The sequence below is a fragment of the Phocoena sinus genome, chromosome X (assembly GCF_008692025.1).
Source record: "Phocoena sinus isolate mPhoSin1 chromosome X, mPhoSin1.pri, whole genome shotgun sequence".
Taxonomy (NCBI): Eukaryota; Metazoa; Chordata; class Mammalia; order Artiodactyla; family Phocoenidae; genus Phocoena; species Phocoena sinus.
This window is the reverse complement of record NC_045784.1, coordinates 92,357,149-92,372,187: the sequence shown is the minus strand read 5'-3', so window position 1 is coordinate 92,372,187 and position 15,039 is coordinate 92,357,149. Positions and strand designations below refer to the sequence as shown.

At 42.4% G+C, this 15,039-nt stretch overlaps 1 protein-coding gene across 8 annotated transcripts in view; it reads right to left on the bottom strand.

The window, feature by feature from the left end:
• Positions 1 to 635: 635 nt before the first annotated feature.
• ATG4A (autophagy related 4A cysteine peptidase) overlaps positions 636 to 15,039 on the bottom strand; it is a 66,628-nt gene continuing 52,224 nt past the window's right edge. For 5 of the 8 annotated variants that reach the window (XM_032620041.1, XM_032620038.1, XM_032620042.1 and 2 more), the window contains 4 exons: positions 12,752 to 12,897; positions 11,274 to 11,330; positions 9,741 to 9,849; positions 636 to 1,657 (listed from right to left, as the gene is read on the bottom strand). In XM_032620041.1, the coding sequence (XP_032475932.1) occupies positions 1,587 to 1,657; positions 9,741 to 9,849; positions 11,274 to 11,330; positions 12,752 to 12,897 (383 nt within the window). In that variant the 3' untranslated portion in view covers positions 636 to 1,586. The remainder of the gene's footprint in view (positions 1,658 to 9,740; positions 9,850 to 11,273; positions 11,331 to 12,751; positions 12,898 to 15,039) is intronic. The other 3 variants (XM_032620039.1, XM_032620036.1, XM_032620037.1) reach the window with 3 other exon arrangements.

Below are 15,039 nucleotides of genomic sequence, written 5' to 3'. Positions count from 1 at the left end.
CAGTGAGAGGTCCGCGTACCGCAAAAAAAAAAAAAAAAAAAAAAAAAAAGGTAGACAAATTTTAGTCATTAAAATCAAATCTAAGATATATGTGCATATATTTGTATATGCATAAAATATATCCTCTGGAAGGATAAAGAAGAAATTAATAACATTGGGAGTGTTCAGGAAAGAGAACTGACCTGTGGGAAGGAGAGACATTTCACTGAATACCATTTTGCACCTTTCGAATTCTGAACCGCTGGAATATATTATCTACTGAAAAAGAAAAAAATGGAATCTAAGGAAACAAGCGTTCAAATATTCCTAAATATACCACACAAAAAAACCCACCTCGGTTTGGTGCTAGCTTTCAAACCGCAGTTGCTGGCCTTCCTGGGGGCTTGGTTGAGCATGGAGGTGAAATGCATAGGTTAAGAAGACAAGGAGAGGAAAAGGGGAAGATAGCACTGGGACATGAGGTGCATCCACACAAGAGAGTGGTTAGCAAAGCCAATTTGACGAATATGTGCTTTCAAATTTAGTATGTTGCTTGCTAGTCCCGAAATGGTTTGGAATTGTATTTGATGCACAGATTAATGTCACCACATGAATAATTCTTTCCAGTTATGACTGTCAAGCAAAATGGAGTCAAATCCAAACACAATTTTTAATTTCCCAAACAAAAATCAACAATTTAAGTCAGTGATTAGCAAACTACAGCCTGTGGGCTAAATCCAGCCCTCTGCCTGTTTTTGTAAATGAAGTTTTATTGGATTACGGCCGGGCTCACGTGCATGCACATTGTCTATGGCTGTCTTGGGGTTTCACCAGCAGATATGAGTAGCTGTGACAGACACTATGTGGTCTTCAGAGCCTAAAACATTTCCTAGCTGACCCTTGACAGAAAAAGTTTGCAGACCCCGATCTAAATGATAATGATTTAAGGACAGGGTGACCATCTGACAAAAGTATCAGTAAAGATGGGGACAGTGACCCATCAAATAGTTAAGGTTCTCTCAAATAGGCAGGAGATCAATAAGTATACATTTGATGTAATGTCTTTGACACACTTTTTGAGATCAATTATAATTATTTAAACACATGTTCAAATAATTTAACAAGAACTTTTTTTCCCTGATACGATTATCGCTTTATTATTAGAGCAAGAGAACAGATTGCTTCTTAGTATTTAGCCCAGAGAGGTCAAACCTGAAGGGGTGAAGAAGCACAGGGTAACCATCTCTCATCTGCTGGTGCTGGAAGCAAGGTGGGAGTTGCTGTCTATCTTCCAGACATCCACCTCCTCATTTCAGTAGCTGAAGATTCGCTGTGGCCATGTAAGAAGCTGGGAAGTGCAAGAGACGACTCCTAATCTTTCTGCTCCTAGATTCCATGATTGTTTTAGTTCTTTCTGGGGAAGGGGTATATTGTTCACTTGTTTGTTTTTTTTCTGAGAAAAGGTGATTGGCTCAGTCATGATTGCTATCAAGTTTGTATGCTGTTGGCATATCAGGCACTTGCTGACTAGAAAAGTTTTATGTGATGAATTCATGTTCTTCTGGTGCCAGATGGAAGACAGATCTCCAAGGTGAGTTCCCACTATCCTATATGCTCAGAATCTCGAAATCTTCCTCCAGGTCAAAGTCCTCTAGTTGTTCAGTAGAGTCGATGAATTCTATCACAATACAGAAAAGAGGAAGAAAAAAGCTTGACACTTTGTCTCAAGCAGTCAATAAGTTACTCAATAGTTAAGACCATGCATTTTTTTTTCTTTTGCGTTATGTGGGCCTCTCACTGTTGTGGCCTCTCTTGTTGCGGAGCACAGGCTCCAGACGTGCCGGCTCAGCGGCCATGGCTCACAGGCCCAGCCGCTCCGCAACATGTGGGATCTTCCCGGACCGGGGCACGAACCCGCGACCCCTGCATGGGCAGGCGGACTCTCAACCACTGCGCCACCAGGGAAGCCCCAACACCATGCATTTTTAATTGCTTTGCTACAGAAAAGTTTGTGTAGAGGAGACTTATAGGTGGGACCACTGCTGAGTATTAGCAATTCTCTATAAAGAATCAAAATAGGTTTAAGGGCCAAGATGTGGGAGTAGAAAGACCCTGAGCTCATCTGCTCTCATGAGCACACCAAAATCACAACTATCTGCAGAATAACCATTGATGAAAAAGACTGGAGCCTACCGGAAATGATCTTCTACAACTAAAGTCCTAAAGAAGGATCCACAACATGACGGGTAGGAGGGGCAGACTCGCGATATAATCAAATCCCACACCCCCAGGGTGGGCGACCCACAAACTGGAGAATAATTATATCACAGAAGTTCTCCCGCAGGAGTGAGAGTTCTGAGCCCCACATCAGGCTCCCCAGCCTGGGGGTCTGGCACTGGGGGGAGGAGCCCCCAGAGCATTTGGCTTTGAAGGCCAGTGGGGCTTTACTGCAGGAACCCCACAGGACTGGGGGAAATACAGACTACACCCTTAAAGGGCGCACACAAAAATCTCATGTGCACTGGGACCCAGGACAAAAGCAATGATTTGATAGGAGCCTAGGCCAGACCTATCTGCTGGGCCTGGGGACTCGCCTGGAGAGGCGGGGCGGGGGGTGGTGGTGGCTGAAGCTCACCCGGGGGACATACACCCTGGTGGCAGACATACTGGGGAACACTCAACTACATGAACACTCCTGGTGGCTGACATGTTGGATCATCAGTGCCAAGACCTGGCCCCACCCGACAGCCTATAGGCTCCAGTGCTGGGACACCTCAGGCCGAGACACAGCCCCATCCATCAGCAGACAGGCTGCCTAAAGAAGTCCTGACCCACAGCCTCCAGACAAGCCCCTAGACATGGCCCTGCCCATCTGAGGGCCAAGACCCAGCTCCACGCACCAGTGGGCAGGCCCTGGCCCCTCCCACAAGGAAGCCTGAACAAGACTCTAAAGCAGGCTCACCCACCAGGGGGCAGACACCAGAAGCAAGAAAACTACAATCCCACAACACAGGCCAGAGACCCTATCCTGGAACCAGCTGGCCCCTGACCCTGCCAACTAGCAGGCCACTGCAACCTCAGGGACACCCCAGACCCCATACCCAACTGTATCAGAAACCAGCCCCCCCTTACCAGTGATCTGAAATGAGCTCTGGGATCCCTGGGCCCAGGAGCCACACTCCAGGAAACAGCTCTGCCTGCCAGTAATCCAGCACTAACCCCTGCCAGTAGTTGGGCAACAGCCCCAGAGGCTTCGGGACCCTGACTCCGGCCACCAGTGAGCCAGCACTAGCTCCAGGGCCCCCTTGGATTCCACAACCAGCCACCTCGTGACCAGGCCCCACTAAACAGCAATCAGCAGCATCTGCACAAGGCAGGGCCTGGCAACCAACCAGACTAGAAGCCAGCTAAGCCTAGCAGGCCACCCACATACTCAGCCCGCCACAACAGAAGGAACCAAACAGCCCTCTTAGGGGGAACACCTAGAGCATATAGCTTGGGTGACAAGAGAGGAGTACACTGCTGGAACACATAGGATGCCTCCTACAGAGGGCCACTTCTCCAAGGTTGAGAAACGTAACTAACCTACCACAGACATAAAAATACAGATAGCAACTTAGACAGAATGAGGTGGCAGAGGAATAGGTTCCAGACAAAGGAACAAGATAAAACCCCAGAAAAAGAACTAAGTGAAGTGGAGATAGGCAATCTACCCAAGAAAGAGTTCAGAGTAATGGTCGTAAAGATGATCAAAGAACTCAGGAGGAGAATGGATGCACAGAATGAGAAGCTAGTTTTTAACAAAGAGAAAATACAAAGAACAACCAAACAGAGATGGAGAGTACAATAACCGAAATGAAAAATACACTAGAAGGAATCAATAGTAGACCAAATGATACAGAAGAATGCACCAGTGTGCAGGAAGACAGAGTAATGGAAACCACTGCAGCTGAACAGAAAAAAGAGAAAAAGAATGAAAAGAAATGAGGACAGTTTAAGAGATCTCTGGGACAACACCAAGTGCACTAATATTTGCATTATAGGGGTCCCAGCAGGAAAAGAGAGAGACAAAGGGCCTGAGAAAATATTTGAAGAGGTAATAGCTAAAAAATTCCCTAACCTGGGAAAGGAAACAGGCACCCAAGTCCAAGAAGCACAGAGAGTCCCATATAGGATGAACGCAAAGAGAAACACACCAAGACACACCGTAATCAAACTTACAAAAATTAAAGATAAAGAGAATACTAAAAGCAGCAAGAGAAAAGCAACAAATAATATACAAGGGAACTCCCATAAGGCTATCAGCTGATTTTTCAGCAGGAACTCTGCAGGCCAGAAGGGAGTGACACAGTATATTTAAAGTGATGAAAAGGAAAAACCTACAACCAAGAATACTCTACCCAGCAAGGCTCTCCTTAAGAGAAATCAAAAGCTTTACAGACAAGCAAAAGCTAAACGAATTCAGCACCACCAAATCAGCTTTACAATAAATATTAAAGGAACTTCTCGGGGTGAAAAAGAAAAGGCCACAACCAGAAACAAGAAAATTATAAAATGAAAAAGCTCACTAGTAAAGACAAATAAAGGTAGTATATAATACACAGACAAAACTAGTAGGGAGGTTAAAAGACAAAACTTGTAAAGTCAGCTGTATCCATAATAAGCAGTTAAAGGATACAGAAAACAATCAGATGTAAAATATGATATCAAAAACTGTAATTGTAAAAAAAAAAAAAACTGTAATCGTGAGCGGAGGAGAGTACAAGTACAGGGAATTTGAAATGCACTTGAAATTAAGAGATCAGCAACTTAAACAATCACGTTTATATAGAGACTGTTATACAAAAACCTCATAGTAACTGCAAACCAAAAACCTATAATAGATATACACACAAAAAAGAAAAAGGAATCCAAACATAACACTAAAGGTAGTTATCAAATCACAAGAGAAGAGAACAAAAGAAGAAAAGGGAATAAAAGATCTACAAAAACAAATCCAAAACAATTAACAAAATGGCAATAAGAACATACATATCTATAATTACCTTAAACGTAAATGGATTAAATGCTCCAACCAAAAGACATAGACTGGCTGAATGGATACAAAAACAAGACCTGTATATATGCTGCCTACAAGAGACTCACTTCAGATCTAGAGACACATACAGACTGAAGGTAAGGGGATAGAAAAAGGTATCCCATGCAAATGGAAATCAAAAGAAAGCAGTACTCATATCAGACAAAATAGACTTTAAAATAAAGACTGTTAGGAGACAAAGAAGGACACCACATAATGATCAAGGGATCAATCCAAGAAGAGGATATAACAATTGTAAATATATATGCACCCAACATAGGAGCACCTCAATATACAAGGTAAATATTAACAGACATAAAAGGAGAAATTGACAGTAGCACAATAATAGTAGGGGACTTTAACACCCCACTCACATCAATGGATGAATCATCCAGACAGAATATCAATAAGTAAACACAGGTCTTAAATAACACATTAGACTAAATGAACTTGATACTTGTAGAGCATTCCATCTGAAAGCGGCAGAATACACATTATTTTCAAGTGCACATGGAACATTCTCCAGGATAGATTACATGCCAGGCCATAAAACAAGCCTTGGTAAATTTAAGAAAACGGAAATCATATCAAGCATCTTTTCCAACCACAACACTATGAGATTAGGAATCAACTACAAAAAAAAAAAACTGCAAAAAACACAAACATGTGGAGGCTAAACAATATGCTACTAAACAACCAATGGATCACTGAAGAAATCAAAGATGAAATTAAAATATACCTAGAGACAAATGAAAATGAAAACATGATGATCCAAAACCTATGGGACACAGCAAAAGCAGTTCTAAGAAGGAAGTTTATAGCAATAGAAGCTTACCTCAGGAAACAAGAAAAATCTCAAACAACCTAACCTGACACCTAAAACAGGTTAGAGAAAGAAGAACAAACAAAACCCCAAGTTAGTAGAAGGAAAGAAATCATTAAGGTCAGAGCAGAAATAAAATAGAGACTAAAGAAACAACAGAAATAAATGAAACGAAGAGCTGGTTCTTTGAAAAACAAAATTGATAAACCTTTAGCCAAACTCGTCAAGAAAAAAAGGGAGAGGGCCCAAATCAATAAAATCAGAAGTGAAAAAAGAGAAGCTAAAACCAACACCACAGAAATACGAAGGATCATAAGAAACTACTATGAGCAACTATACGGCAATAAAATGAACAGCCTAGAAGAAATGGAAAAATTCTTAGAAAGGTACTATCTCCCAAGACTGAACCAGGAAGAAAAGAAACTATGAACAGACCAATTACCAGTACTGAAATTGAATCAGTAATTTAAAAACTCCCCACAAACAAAAGACCAGGACCAGATGGCATCACAGATGAATTCTACCAAAACATTTAGACAAGAGTTAACAGCTATCCTTCTCAAACTATTCCAAAAAAGTGCAGAGGAAGGAACACTTCCAAACTCATTCCATGAGGCCACTATCACCCAGATACCAAAACAGAACAAAGATATCTCAAAAAATAAGAAAATTACAGGCCAATATCACTGATGAACATAGATGGAAAAATCCTCAACAAAATACTAAAAACTGACTCCAACAAAAAACTGACTCCAACAATATATTATAAGGATCACACACCATGATCAAGTGGGATTTATCCCAGGGATGCAAGGATTTTTCAATATCTGCAAGTCAATGTGATACACCACATTAACAAATTGAAGAATAAAAACCATACAATCATCTCGATACAGAAAAAGCTTTTGATTAAAGTCAACATCAATTTATGATAAAAACTCTCCAGAAAGTGGGCATAGAAGAAACATACCTTAACATAATAAAGCCCATATATGACAAACCCACAGCTAAACATCTTACTCAACAGTAAGAAGCTGAAAGCATTCCCTCTAATATCAGAAACAAGACAAGGATGTCCACTCTCACCACTTTTACTCAACATAGTTTTGGCAATCCAAGCCACAGCAATCAGAGAAGAAAAAGAAATAAAAGGAATCCAAATTGGAAAGAAAGAAGTAAAACGGTCACTGCTTGCAGATGACATGATACTATACATAGAAAATCCTAAAGATGCCACCAGAAAACTACTAAAGCTCATCAATGAATATGGTAAAGTTACAGGGTACAAGATTAATATACAGAAATCTGTTGGATTTCTATTCACTAACAATGAACTATCAGAAAGAGAAATTAAGGAAACAATCCCACTTACTATCACATCAAAAAGAATAAAATACCTAGGAATCAACCTACCTAAGGAGGCAAAAGAACTGTACTCCAAAAACTATAAGACACTGATTAAAGAAACTGAAGATGACACAAACAGATGGAAAGATATGCCATGTTCTTGGATTGGAAGAATTAATATTGCTAAAGAGACCATACTACCCAAGGCAATCTACAGATTCAATGCAATCCCTATCAAATTACCAATGGCATTTTTCACAAAACTAGAACAAACATTTTTACAATTTGTATGGAAACACAAAAGACTACAAATAGCCAAAGCAATCTTGAGAAAGAAAAACAAATCTGGAGGAATCAGGCTCCCTGACTTCAGACTATACTACAAAGCTACAGTCATCAAAACAGCATGGTACTGGCATAAAAACAGATGCATAGATCAATGGAACAGGATAGAAAGCCCAGAAATAAACCCATGCACTTATCATCAATTAATCTACGACAAAGCAGGCAAGAATATACAGTGGAGAAAAGACAGTCTCTTCAATAAATGGTGTTGGGAAAATTGGACAGCTACATGTAAAAGAATGAAATCAGAATATTCTCTAACACCATATCCAAAAATAAACTCAAAATGGATTAAAGACCTAAATGTAAGACCAGATACTATAAAACTCCCAGCAGAAAACATTGGCAGAACACTCCTTGACATAAATTGCAGCAATATTTTTTTGGATCCGTCTCCTAGAGTAATGGAAACAAAAGCAAAAATAAACAAATGGGCCCTAATTAAACTTGAAAACATTTGCACAGCAAAGGAAATCATTAAAAAAAATGAAAAGACAGCCTACGGACTGGGAGAAAATATTGGCAAATGATGTGACTGACGAGGGATTAATTTTCAAATACACAAACAGCTCATACAGCTCAATAGCAAAACAACAAACAACCCAATCAAAAAATAGGCAGAAGACCTATATAGACATTTCTCCAAAGACATACAAATGGCCAACAGGCCCATGAAAAGATGCTCAACATCACTAATTATTAGAGAAATGCAAATCAAAACTACAATGATGTATCACCTCACACCAGTTAGAATGGGCATCATCAAAAAGTCTACGAATAATAAATGCTGGAGAGGGTGTGGAGAAAAGGGAACCCTCTTACACTGTTGCTGGGAATGTATATTGGTGTGGCCACTATGGAGAACAGTATGGAGGCTCCTTAAAAAACTAAAATAGAGTTACCACATGACCCAGCAATTCCACTCCTGGGCATATATCCCGAAAAGACAAAAACTCTAATTTGAAAAGATACATGTACCCCAGTGTTCATGGCAGCACTATTTACAATAGCCAAGACATGGAAGCAACCTAAATGCCCATCTACAGGTGAATGGGTAAAGAAGATGTAAGATACACACACACACACACACACACACACACACACACACACACACACACACACTGGAATATTACTCAGCCATAAAAAATAATGAAATAATGCCATTTGCAGCAACATGGACGGACCTAGAGATTATCACACTAAGTGAGGTAAGTCAGAGAAAGGTCAATACCATATGATATCACTTATATGTGGAATCTAAAAAAATTATACAAACGAACTTATTTACAAAACAGAAACAGACTCACAGACATAGAAAACAAATTTATGGTTGCCAAAAGGAAAGGGGCGGGGAGGGATAAATTAGGAGTTTGGGGTTAACAGATACGTACTACTATATATAAAATAGATAAACAAGGACCTACTATATAGCACAGGGAGCTATATTTAATATCTTATAATAACCTATAATGGAAAAGAAACTGAAAAGGTACACATATAACTGAATCTCTTACTGTACACCTGAAACTAACACAACATTGTAAATCAACTATACTTCAATTAAAAAAAAAGAATCAAACTAACTGGACTTGTTACACAGTCCTATTCAAAGTGATGAAGTTGAGGCTCTGTAAGACCTTCAAGGTACCTTTTGAATTACCCATGGCCTCTGATTTGTCTTCTGAACCAGACCACGAAAAAAAGAAATTCTAGTCATTTTGATTTTGTATGGAACTTTTACACGGAGCTCATTTTTTTTTTTACTATCATTCTTTGAAATTGGTAAATATTAGTTCATCAGAAGAAGCACCATTCCTTGATCAGTGCAGCTGAGTAGAAATTTTTCATTTCCACGGAAAACATGACACACAATTGCTTCTGTCTCATAAAACAACTGCTAGGCCTTCCCTGGTGGCACAGTGGTTGAGAGTCCGCCTGCCGATGCAGGGGACACAGGTTCGTGCCCCGGTCCGGGAAGATCCCACATGCTGCGGAGTGGCTGGGCCCGTGAGCCGTGGCCGCTGAGCCTGCGCGTCCGGAGCCTGTGCTCCGCAACCGGAGAGGCCACAACAGTGAGAGGCCCGAGTACAGCAAAACAAAAAACAAAAAACAGAAAGCAACTGCTATCCATGGGTCTGCTGGCCAGAGAGCTTCTGAACAACAGCTTACCTGCCCCCGTGGTTGTCACTTCTGGCTTGGCTGGAGGAACAAAGGGAGGCCAGTGTGATGGATGTTTCTGAACTAATTCAAACATCCTTAAATTTTCCTTTAGAATTTCCTGAGGAGACATAGAAACAGTTGTAAACACTGCAGAGTCACTACATATCTGCCCAGTTGGCAGTATATGACTCCAAACCCTAAGAGAGTGGCCTGGTTGTTGAAAGGTGAAAGCAAAGGCTTAGCAAATACACCCATCCTCTACTTGACCCGTCTGAAGACCCAGCTCTCTTCAATTCTAGATACTGTTGGCCAGGAAGGAAGGACGCTGGAGGGAGGATCTGATGGAAGGCCAGTACTCACTGCCCATGCTCCATCATGAGGTCTTACTCCAGTTGCATGGGACCAACTCAATTTAGGGGTGAGATGTTCCTGAAGTGTTGGCTCCAAAGAAATGTTGGTTAGTCAAGTTAAATCTGCCCCCAAAGAATATTGGTACATATTGGCATGGTTTCAGTTTCAATCCAAGACGTATGATATATGTCCTAATTTAAATAGCATAGTCTTATTAGAAAATTTTCTTTCTAACGTTAAACGTGATATACAGTTTTGCGGCATTCTGAAATGTAAGTAATGCCTTTAGAAAATAATTCTCCATTATGTCTCAGCCAATTATTAACTGCGGTTTCAGATTCAGCTGGGGACTTTAGTGTTAATTATTTGTTCACCTGTGAAGAAAAATCTTCCCTCCTTACACTTACGAGAGGCTCTGAGATCCCATCTCTCCAACCCCTCTGTTTTGCAGATAAGAGAACATGATGTCTCCTGCCACCCCATCCAGGGCTCTTTAAACTACTCCCTATGATTTCCCCTCATTCTTTCAATAAGAGTTGATCAATATCTTCCACATAATTGGCATGTGTTAGAAGCAAAGGATGAGGGAGGCAGATACAAAAGTTGTGAGCCAGCAAAACGATAAATACCCTCTGACATAAAATGCCAAAAAGAAAGAATAACTTGCTTTCGTATTTACACAGATTTCTGCCAACTGTGTTTGCTTTAAGTGGCAGTGTGCCTATATTTTATATAAATAAGACAGTTAATAGAAAGACAAGCCCCTTAAACCATAATGGAACACATTAAACTGTAGATGGACACAAAACAAATAGAAAAGTAGTTTGGCTTCTTCAACCATCTCAGTGTTACAAACAGAGTAAGGAAGAATTTAGGCTGAGCTATATGAAATTGGCATTTTTAAGTTAAAATGGTAGAATATTAGTTGAATATTTCATTGACTCACGGGCTCAATGAGATGGAACATTCAGTAGTTAAAAATATCGCTCACCTGACACACTAAGCATATTGCAAACCAAAGTTTTCCTTTAGTTTCCCCAAAGTTATGTACAATTCCCCACATCCTAGTTTCTTTCTTTTGCAATAAAGTCATATCAGGCTGGATTTATGTTACTATGAAAAACCGTCTTGAAAAGGAATTATATTGAATAACACTTGTTTTTTAAGACTAAGAAAAACATACATCTTTACCTTCTGAACAAGGCTACACCAGCTATCAAAGTCTTTTTCTTCTTTGCAGAAAAATCCCTTGGGGGAAAGCAAAAGAAGACAACTTAGAACTGGTCAGGGGCACCCAGGCAGGCCCTTTGTATTGCAAGACGGAGCCGTTGGCCCGGAGTTGTGAAGTAGGATGTGGGCCACTTCCTTTGGATGTGTCCTCCCAGCAACAAGGAGGAAGAGTGTCTGAGCTTATCTCTCTCCTAGATCAGTGCCTCACTTGGACACACACATCTGCTCATTCATCTTCATATTTTCTTTCTCTCTCTGCCTCTTTCTCTTATTCTGTCCCTTTCCCTTTTACCCTGTCCCTTTCCCTCCCTGATCCTCTCCCTTCACACGGTGAGATACAGTAACTTGAAAACCAATCTCCAAAGCACAGGGTTACTTCCATTACATTCAGTGCACAAATATACCTACGTATAAAAAACAATCCATTAAAACCAGCAAACAAAAGCCAAATAGTACTTTAAGCTAGAGGCATTACTTAACAAGGTGGCTTTGACCTTAAGGAAATTATCTTTTAGAATAAAGAGGTGGTGGTGTGATGAATTGGGAGATTGGCATTGATATATATACACTAATGTGTATAAAATGGATAACTAATGAGAACCCGCTGTATAAAAAATCAAATCAAATTAAATAAAAAAAAAGAGTCAGGGACGTCCCTGGTGGTAAAAAAAAAAAAAAAAAAAGGAATAAAGAGAACCATCAGCCTCCTTCCCCATCCTCAGAACCATCCTACAGCACTAAAAGAATGGTCCAAAACAAGAGGAGGACTCTGTCAGCTCTCCATCACTGGCCCTCCGACAATTGGGTTAAACTGGTAGAGAGGATGCAGACAGGCCTCAGAACAACTGGCTACTTCCCAGGCAGCTGTCCCTTCCATGTGTGGACGGCAGTCATATTTCCAGCGGGGGAAAGCCTGCAGCTTCCTGGATTGTGTGCCCAGAGGAATGGACATTGTCCACTCAGGAGGTCTTGCCTCCTTATCCCTCCTTCCCTATGTCTCACCTGATTCCCGGTGCCCAGATAGCAATATTTAGAGGGCAAGAAGGAAAAGGGGGAAAGATGGTAACACTGGTCGTGACTAACGTTTCTAGAATGCCTACAACACGCCAGGCACTGTGCTATGTGCCTTACACATAGTGTACTCATACAGCCATGCAAGGAAGGAACTACCGTTTTGCCCACTGGAGAGATGAGAAGGCTGAAGCTCAGAAAAGTTAAGGGACTCCCCATAAGTCCATGGCTGGTAAGCGGCTTCGATCCTAACTCGGCTTCAGGGCCCATTCCTTCCCCACTACACCACACACGACACTACCTCTCGTGGGGGTGGGGAGCGAACATTCTTTTGCCGCCCTACCTAACAACCTGGATAGCTTTCAGGGAGCCAAACTGTGATAGGGCAGCGCTGTGTCTCTTGGGCCACCCAACCTTCAGATACCCACCAATGCTACGGAAGGATCCAAGTTCAGGATGTTCATTCGCTGTGGAGGTTGCAGACAATGGAAAGTCTGGTCGTCAACCGTTCCATTCTCCTCAGTGTCAACAAAGGTCTGGGTTGTGTGAGGGTCCAGGAAAATGAGCTCATCACCTGTTTTGAATGAGACATGCTTAACCTTCGAAGAACCACCGGCCCTGGCCACACTGCTGTCCTTGGGATGAGGCGCTCTGGTTGTCCTAACCCCTCCCTTGGTGACAATGAGAATGAGATGACAGAAAGCCTGAAGGAGGGTGACCATGCTTGAAGGAAGCCACCCACGCCCAAAGCCAATCATTCAATGCGAAGACTTGCCCTAGCATTTATATCTCCTCAAAGCCCAAGTCCAAAAGTGGAAAGGCACAGGTTTGGGGAAAGGCGGGAATGAGCGACCACAGATGACATGGCGGGCTCGGTGAGCAGCAGTAGCCATGAGTCCAGGTGCCATCAGGGAGCTTCCCGACCCTTTCAACACTGGAAAGCCTCTTGCTCTAGACCATTGGCTCTTAGACCTATGGTCAAAGAGCACATCTGGGAAGGAAAAAGGCCTTGGCTTCCAAAAGAAATGGGAATGCTGACTCTGCCATGGGTGAGATACCAGGGAGCTGACTTCTGGTCTTGATTCGCTAGCAAGTTAGTCATTGTTAGCAAGTCAGTAATTCCTGTCAGAAAGCACTGCCTTGGTCACAGTAATATCAGTACACATACGCCTTGCTGGGAAAACTCACTTTGAGATTGGTCGACCGTTACAAATTGGAGAAAAATGCTGCTTCATTAAATTGAAAAAGTCTAGCCCAATAATGATCTGGGGGGAGTATGGGATAATAAAGTCTCTACTTTTATCTAATGTTCAAAAGGTTGAGAGTCCCTCTAATGCTCATCATCAGCATACCGAGTAGGCTGACGTACCCAACCTCGCTGTCCAGGCCTGAGAACCATCTGGGCCTCTGTGTTCTAGACGGGGTTAAGCAAGCAAAGAGAGAGATCTGCCTGAGGCAGGAGGATGGGGTGGGAAGGGACACCCCGAAGACACTCTCTGGAATGGCACCCGGGATTCTTCTGGGTACATCTAAGTGCTTCCATTGGCAAAGAGTGTTTCTGATGTCTGATGCCAAGTTTAACTTATCTCTGTCGCAGACCTAGGACAAACCACTTCACTCTGTCTTAATTTTCTTGCTTTTAAACTGGGGCCACTGGGTCTGTTCCAGTTACCTCACAGGGTATTATCAGAATGAGAAGATCTCACCTCTGTGAACTGCTTAAAACACAATACAAACGCAAGGTAGTCATAGATGTACCTTGCTGAGACTCAAAAGGATTTTCCTACAAATATGTGTTTAAGAGCGTATGGAAATCAATGCCCCCATATGGCTTACTTTAGGAAAGTCAAGGTACATATTCCCCCAGACCACAGGCGGGTGAGACCAGTTATATCAAAAAAGCCTCAAGGCTCAATGAAGAGCAACAACCAGGATGTTTAGAGGAAAGCCTACCTAAGACCATAGAAAGGGAAGGGGAGAAGGAAGCTGTGCACGAGAAAATGTGACTCCAAAGCAGGATTAGGACCGAGCGTTCTGCCAGTTTTGAGTTAAGGTACTGGAAATAATAGCAGTATCCTCTCTGACTCTGGCCCTTTCCCATGGGTGTGTGTGTGTGTGTGTGTGTGTGTGTGTGTGTGTGTGTGTGTGTGTGTAGTGGAGCTTTGTGGGCTGCCCTATTTCTGAGAGTGCTTAAAAGAGATACAGTAGATCAAAAAGTCCTAGAGAGGGCTTGCCTGGTGGTGCAGTGGTTGAGAGTCCGCCTGCCGATGCAGGGGACGCGGGTTCGTGCCCCGGTCCGGGAGGATCCCACGTGCCGCGGAGCAGCTGGGCCCGTGAGCCATGGCAGCTGAGCCTGCGCGTCCGGAGCCTGTGCTCCGCAACGGGAGAGGCCACAGCAGTGAGAGGCCTGCGTACCACAAAAAAAAAAAAAAAAAAAGTCCTAGAAATGATATGGGGGCTAAATGAAGGTCTCTAATGAGGCCCAAGAAGAAGTGGCAGGCAGGTCCACCATCTGCAGACACTGGGCTCATGCGACGGATCTCCAGGTGGCACCCTCCACCAAAGCACAGGGGACAAACATTCTAAGCAGAAAAAAATCTCCCAGCCAGTCTCTCACCCTGGCCACAGTCTTGTGCACCAGGAGCTTCTCCCAGCTTCCCACCGGGCAAGAGGGCACTCGGGAAGCAATGTGGTGTGGTGGGCAGGGACGGTCAAA